This window comes from Gymnoscopelus microlampas, assembly GCF_963454915.1.
Source record: "Gymnoscopelus microlampas genome assembly, chromosome: 19".
NCBI lineage: Eukaryota > Metazoa > Chordata > Actinopteri > Myctophiformes > Myctophidae > Gymnoscopelus > Gymnoscopelus microlampas.
In genome coordinates this window covers 16,859,943-16,867,442 of record NC_139956.1, presented here as the reverse complement: position 1 = coordinate 16,867,442, position 7,500 = coordinate 16,859,943, and the positions used below count along the sequence as shown (strand labels likewise).

At 44.3% G+C, this 7,500-nt stretch overlaps 1 protein-coding gene across 2 annotated transcripts in view; it reads left to right on the top strand.

The window, feature by feature from the left end:
- The window catches only part of LOC311035377 (uncharacterized protein), a 33,446-nt gene that overhangs the window by 15,105 nt on the left and 10,841 nt on the right, over positions 1-7,500 (top strand). For both annotated transcript variants that reach the window (XM_084043539.1, XM_084043540.1), the window contains 9 exons: positions 171-332; positions 793-854; positions 3,570-3,672; positions 4,110-4,195; positions 4,311-4,411; positions 5,742-5,812; positions 6,299-6,406; positions 6,567-6,637; positions 7,490-7,500. The exon at positions 7,490-7,500 is cut by the window's right edge and continues 107 nt beyond it. In XM_084043539.1, the coding sequence (XP_083899665.1) occupies positions 171-332; positions 793-854; positions 3,570-3,672; positions 4,110-4,195; positions 4,311-4,411; positions 5,742-5,812; positions 6,299-6,406; positions 6,567-6,637; positions 7,490-7,500 (775 nt within the window). The remainder of the gene's footprint in view (positions 1-170; positions 333-792; positions 855-3,569; positions 3,673-4,109; positions 4,196-4,310; positions 4,412-5,741; positions 5,813-6,298; positions 6,407-6,566; positions 6,638-7,489) is intronic.

The window sequence follows — 7,500 nt, the reverse complement described above, 5'->3', positions numbered from 1 at the left end:
TTATGAAGAAAAAAATAAAAGGGTTAATAAATATTGAACCAATAAAAAGTACTAACAAGAAATTGTGACTGAATAATAACAACATTGGATCCATTGGAACAGGCTATACTTTCCATTTCCTGAAAAGTACCGGTTAAAAAATCTAACATAATGTAATATGTGTCTCCTAGGTGAAGGGGCGGTCCAACCTGTGGACAATGGGGCGTAGCCAGCAGCAGCAGTACCAGATAGATGTGAGGAGTGTTGAGGAGCTGTTTGGTCACAATGACTGTCAATCACACACTGTGGCCACGCCCATCAGGGGGCTCAAAGTTAGAACGTCCGTCAGAGAGGTGAGAGTGTGTGTGTGTGTGTGTGTGTGTGTGTGTGTGTGTGTGTGTGTGTGTGTGTGTGTGTGTGTGTGTGTGTGTGTGTGTGTCTGTGTGTGTGTGTGTGTGTGTGTGTGTGTGTGTGTGTGTGTGTGTGTGTGTGTGTGTGTGTGTGTGTGTGTGTGTGTGTGTGTGTGTGTGTGTGTGTGTGCGTGTGCGTGTGGTGTACCTCTGATACTCAACTCCTTCTGTCTCTCCATCTCTCTGTCTGTCTGTCTCTCTCTCTATGTGTCTCTCTCTCTTCTCTCTCTCTCTCTCTCTCTCTCTCTCTCTCTCTCTCTCTCTCTCTCTCTCTCTCTCTCTCTCTCTCTCTCTCTCTCTCTCTCTATGTGTCTCTCTCTCTTTCTCTCTCTCTCTCTCTCTCTCTCTCTCTCTCTCTCTCTCTCTCTCTCTCTCTCTCTCTCTCTATGTGTCTCTCTCTCAGATCTCCATCTTGGACTCAAAGCGAGGGATGAACGTGGGGATTTTCCTCAAACAGTTCAAGAGGTAAGACCCCCCCACTCTCTCTCTCACACACACACACACACACACACACACACACACACACACACACACACACACACACACACACACACACACACACACACACACACACACACACACACACACACACACACACACACACACACACACACACACACACACACTGCCATATACATTAGACATACCATCGCCACACGTAGCTCTCTCAATTCCAGTCCGCTTAAGGAAGGAATTTCAATAAACAGGTCAACTTAGTGACAGCGTAGCCACTCTGCACCTGCAGCAAGAACCCTCTTCGCCGTGGTTACCTAATAGGCATCATGTGCTATTTAGGCGTTTACATCAGTTTTACAGTTTTATCTTCACATTCAGAGGTTTCATATGAAGCCACTATGAAATGATATTTGTGACATTTGTCACAGTTTATGAGCCTGTAAAAAGACAAAGTATGTGCGTGCGTATCGGCTAAGTTTGCTGACTGTTCAAGGTTCAAGGTTGTGCTTTATTGTTACATCTTGTGTACAGGTACATAAGAGTAAAACTTATTTTTGTTTGGCTTCCTTCAGACAATGCAGCAGCATAGGTAATAATAATAACAATAATGATAATAAAAAAACGTAAAAAGATTTTAAAAGAAGGAGAGAGAGTACAAAACAAAAGCATATGTACACGTGCATATAATCTTGGTATATTATATACACCAACAGCATTTTTTCAACTCTCTAACTTTATGTTAAAAACTTCACAGTTTCTTCTATATACAGCAGATTAGGTAGGAACAGTTCAAGCATATAAGAGTGCAAGAAAAGGACAGGAGAGGGGAGAGGTGGATGGGGGGTGTGTTAGCGTTTCCCTTTGTCCTGGTTCATTCTAGTTCTTGTCAGTTCGTTCATGTGCCTGATTGTACGGGGAAGGAAGCTTTTTCGCAGTCTGTTGCCAATGGCTCTGATACCGCGTAGCCGTTTTCCATGCGGCAACATCTCAAATGGTCTGTGGTTGGGATGGCTTGGATCATTGATGATTCCGCGAGCTTTGCTGACACAGTGTCCGTCGTACAGGGCTTGGATGTGTGGGGGGAATCACATCCACTGATGCGTTCGGCTGTCCGCACAACCCTTTGCATTGCCTTGCGGTTGAGGTCGGTGCAGCTGCCATACCAGCCAGTGAAGCAGCCAGTCAGGATGCTCTCGGTGGTGCCTCTATAGAAAGCTCTTAGGACTTTGGGACCCATGCCAGCTTTCTTCAGTCGTCTGAGAAAGTAGAGGCGTTGTTGTGCTTTCTTCACCACCCGCTCTGTCTGCACATCCCATGTGAGGTCCTCAGTGATGTGCACCGATGGGGATACTAGGGTTCATGTGGCTAATGACTTGTTGCCACGCACATGCTGCGTTCATAGAGGTGTCATGTTGAGTATTGAACAACAGCCTTACGTATTTCACCCTCTAAAATCACCCTGCTAATTGCTAGTGATAAAGTCTAGATACTGTATGCAGATCCACATATGTCTGGTGAAATTATGTAACTCATAATTACTTTCATATTGTAATACATAGTGTGAAAAAATAAAGAATATTGCAGTGTCATTGTTTTCCAATAAAGTTCAGCTGTTAGTATTATGTGTAAACAGAGTGGATGATGGTGGCGTCTGGCGTTGGAATGTTACAGACAGACAGAATCCTGGTAGACTAACACAATCTGTCATGTCACATGACTCCCACATTATGTTTGGTTAAAAACGTTTATCACTTTAAACACAGTTTGAACTGGTGTTTTTTAACTGTTGCAACTTGTAATGTATGGAAGGTATGGGATGCAAAATGGTTTTGCCTTGAGTGCCATTACAGTATAATGAAATGTTTCTTGAGTATATTTTAACATTGTAATGTGTCCTGCAGTCTTGAATATACCTTCATATAGTACTTTGTAATCACACTGACAGAGGGGTGTGTACAGTATACTAGAGGTTTGGGTCGATACGAGTCAGAGTGACGTGGTCGTGGTCCGTCCGCCCGCCCATTAGCCAATTCGAATAGAATATGCGCACACACACACACACACACACACACACACACACACACACACACACACACACATGTTACACACTGTACAGAAGCACATGAATGTACGTACAAGAATGTTCTCTCTTTCTCTCTCATTACTTTATAATCTTGTACTTTCTGTACTGAAAGTCCGGTCTCTTAAATGGATTATCAGTTGGGAGCCTACCAGTGTGTGTGTGTGTGTGTGTGTGTGTGTGTGTGTGTGTGTGTGTGTGTGTGTGTGTGTGTGTGTGTGTGTGTGTGTGTGCGCGTGCCTGTGTGTGTGTGTGTGTGTGTGTGTGTGTGTGTGTGTGTGTGTGCGCGCGCGCGTGCGTGCGTGCGTGCGTGCGTGCGTGCGTGTGTATGTGTTTGATTGTTGATCCAGCCAAATGAAGAATTTAGAATATCATTAATAAAAACTGACAGAGTTATATAAGACAGAGTGAGTAACAGAGCACACACACACACACGCACGCACACGCACACACACACACACACACACACACACACACACACACACACACACACACACACACACACACACACACACACACACACACACACACACACACACACACACACACACAGAGGGAGGGGGAAAACCGTCCATCCATCCATCCATTGGGTTCCGTCCATCCATCCATCCATCCATCCACTCTTTCTCTTACTCCATCCTCAGGTCCAACCAGACCATAATAGATGACATTCGTCATGGCAACAGTGAGCACTACGGGGCGGAGCCACTTAGAGAACTTCTTAAACTGCTTCCTGACACAGAGGAGGTAATACACACACACACACACACACACACACACACACACACACACACACACACACACACACACACACACACACACACACACACACACACACACACACACACACACACACAGAGTGACATGGCCGTGGTCCGTCCCCCCGCACATTAGCCTATAGACCCCTTAACAGACAACGTCACACTGATAAGAACCAGTATGCGCGCGCAGGCCGGCACAAAATGAAACCCATTCTGTCATGTGTCAATGTTGGTAAACAAATAATTGGTCTATTTGAATATAATATATACAGTATATATGTGTGGGGACCACAGGGGGGTTGGTTAACAATATTATAATTATTAATATTAGTATATTAAGTAAAGTCACTGCGTGCAGTGTTGTGACAGCTGTATATGGTGAACATGTGACAATAAAACCTCTTTGTTCCCATCATGCCTCAGGTGAAGAAGCTGAGGTCATTCCGTGGCGACACCGCTAAGCTCTCATTGGCTGATTCCTTCATGTACCTGCTGACTCAGCTGCCCAGGTGAGAGGTCATGACATCAGGCTCACATGATGTGACCTTTCTCACTTGTTCTCATGTCACATCATATTTAATTCTGTCTGTCTGTCTGTCTGTCTGTCTGTCTGTCTCTCTCTAGTTATCCAGTACGTATAGAGTCGATGTTGTTAAAAGAGGAGTTTCCTTCGGCTTCTGAGTCCATGAAACGAGACATCAGAACTCTACACACTGCTGCCACAGGTGACACACACACTCGCACACGCACACGCACACGCACACGCACACGCACACGCACACGCACACGCACACGCACACGCACACGCACATGCACACGCACACACTGACTGACTTATAAGTCTAAACAAGACAGGGTCTAATAACGGCTATCTGTATCTGTGGATAGCATGAAGTTAGGTGACCTCATCCTTGCATCGGTCTTGCCCAAGTATGGAGGACAGACATTCTGTACTAGTGTACTAGTCTCCAAGTACGACTCCAGACTGGTTATAGCCCAGAGGGACAGTGGTTCTGAGTTTATATTCACTCTCACACACTCACACACACACACACACACACACACACACACACACACACACACACACACACACACACACACACACACACACACACACACAAATGTTGTCGTCGATGGAATTTAGAAATATTGGTGTATTGAGTTCCTTGGCCTGTTGGCAGCGTGCACAAAATGGTAATTGGTAAATGGTGCATTTATATAGCATCTTTATCCAAAGTGCCTTACAATGAGCATTACATTCACCCATTCACACACATTTACACCAACACCAACGGCGATGGAAACCATGCAAGACACCAACCTCTCCTCTCCTCTGTTTGTAGTACAGTTGTTCTGATACTACTGTATTCTCTCTCTCTCTCTCTCTCTCTCTCTCTCTCTCTCTCTCTCTCTCTCTCTCTCTCTCTCCCTTTATTATGGACCATCACCCCCCTGATTTGACTGTCTTTCTTGCGCACGCACGCACGCACGCACGCACGCACGCACGCACGCACGCACACAAACACACACACACACACACACACACACACACACACACACACACACACACACACACACACACACACACACACACACACACACTCACCACTCTTTCACACCACTGTCTATCTTTATCCGAGCTGTTAACTTGCATGTTAATTGGGTTTCACACTTATATTGCTGCACACAAGCACGTGCGCACGCGCACACACACACACACACACACACACACACACACACACACACACACACACACACACACACACACACACACACACACACACACACAGAGGGATTAAAGCTGCAATCCAGTATGTTAATACAATATAAACTAGCACATCTGGAGTGGTTGGAGCGGCTCTCCCTACTCATCCACTCTGGTTGAGTAGTAGTACTGGTTGCCTTAAGCTCATAAGCCCAATATCTTCCAAGGCCAAGCAGGGATTCCCTCTTCCCACGCAGGCCCAGGGTTTGAATCCTTACAGTTACATAAAACTTATGGATTTCAGCTTTAAGGTTTATGAGAGATGTGATTTTCTTCTCTTGTCTCTTCAGAGCTGTTAACGTGTGAAGAGTTGCATGCTGTTTTACATCTGGTGCTGCAGGCTGGAAACATACTGAATGACGTGAGTCTCACACACACACACACACACGCACACGCACACGCACACGCACACGCACACGCACACGCACACGCACACGCACACGCACACCCATGAAGACCTGAGGCCGATTTTACAAATGTCATCTCGATCCTAACAGTTTTCTCAAACACTTATGTTGCTATAATATCAGTGATTCTCAAACTTGTTCATGTCAAGGACCCCAAAATTATATGTATTTGGCCGTGGAGACCCATCTCAAAATATTTAGTTCCAGGGACCCCCAGAAGGAAAGATCTTTGTATGACTCTGTGTGTGTGTGTGTGTGTGTGTGTATGTGTGTGTGTGTGTGTGTGTGTGTGTGTGTGTGTGTGTGTGTGTGTGTGTGTGTGTGTGTGTGTGTGTGTGTGTGTGTGTGTGTGTGTGTGTGTGTGTGTGTGTGTGTGTGTGTGTGTGTGTGTTGTGTGGTGTGTGTTGTGTGTGTGCGCGTGTGCGTGTGTGTGTGTTCAGGGTGGTTATTCAGGCAACGCTGCAGGTTTCAAACTCGCATCTCTGCTCTCTTTGGCCGACACCAAATCCAACAAGCCGGGAATGAACCTGCTGCACTTCGTAGCTCTGGTAAGTTGTGTGTGTGCGTGCTTATGTGAGTGTGTGTGTGCATGCATGTGTGTAGTTCATCCATGTAACCGAAGAGTGAACATTTCTCTCTCTCTCTCTCTCTCTCTCTCTCTCTCTCTCTCTCTCTCTCTCTCTCTCTCTCTCCCCCCCCCCCCTACAGGAGGCTCAGAAGAAGGATCAGAGGTTGTTAGAATTTTCAACCCGGCTGCAACACGTCCAGACTGCTGCCCGGTCAGACCATATTTATATTACACAGTACATATTTATAACTTTAACATGTCTTATGATTTATTCATCTTTTTGTTTGTTGTCGGGTGGAAACCTTGTATGTCCAAAACCGTTACTTTCCAGGAAATAGAAAACAATCCAATGTAGTTATTATTTTAGTGACAAGCTCCTGTTAATACTTTTCATTAGTTTGGTATTTATAAAACCCACAGACACTCTTAAAGGAGAATTTTGGACTAAGGTTTTCATAACTCCATCCCGGGTCCGCCACAGCTTAAAACGTGCGCCGATAGGCCTTGCGCTAGATCGCATATTTTAATATCTTCTTTTTTCTTTTTTTTTGATCTGACGTTCATAGTGACCACTGTCCAAAAAACTGTAACTACTGTACCATTCATCCTAAGATATCATAACATCATAGAAAAGGTAAGAAAACCTTAGTCCAAAATTCTCCTTTAACCACTGTAGCTTTCAAAAGAAATCTAAACTAAAAATAGCAGATCTACACACTCTCACCACACGTTGCGTTGGCAGCGTTTGTAGAGTGGCTTGTAGAACAACAAAATGTATTTACCTAAAAAGTTTCAATATGGCAATACAAGGTTTCTGCCCGACAACGCCAATATAATATATTGCATGATTATAACTTTAATAAAATAATATACAATACTGTATCTGATTTATTGATTAGGTGTCATTTATTATATGATTAATATATGATTATTATATTATTATATTTAATAATTTCCAGTGATTTAAATCCTTAGAACTAAAATAATGCGTTAAAGGGGCTGTTTTGACTTTCATTGTGTTTGTTGATGTAGTTTGACGTGTTGTTACTTCCTGTTCCTGTAGAATCTCCATGG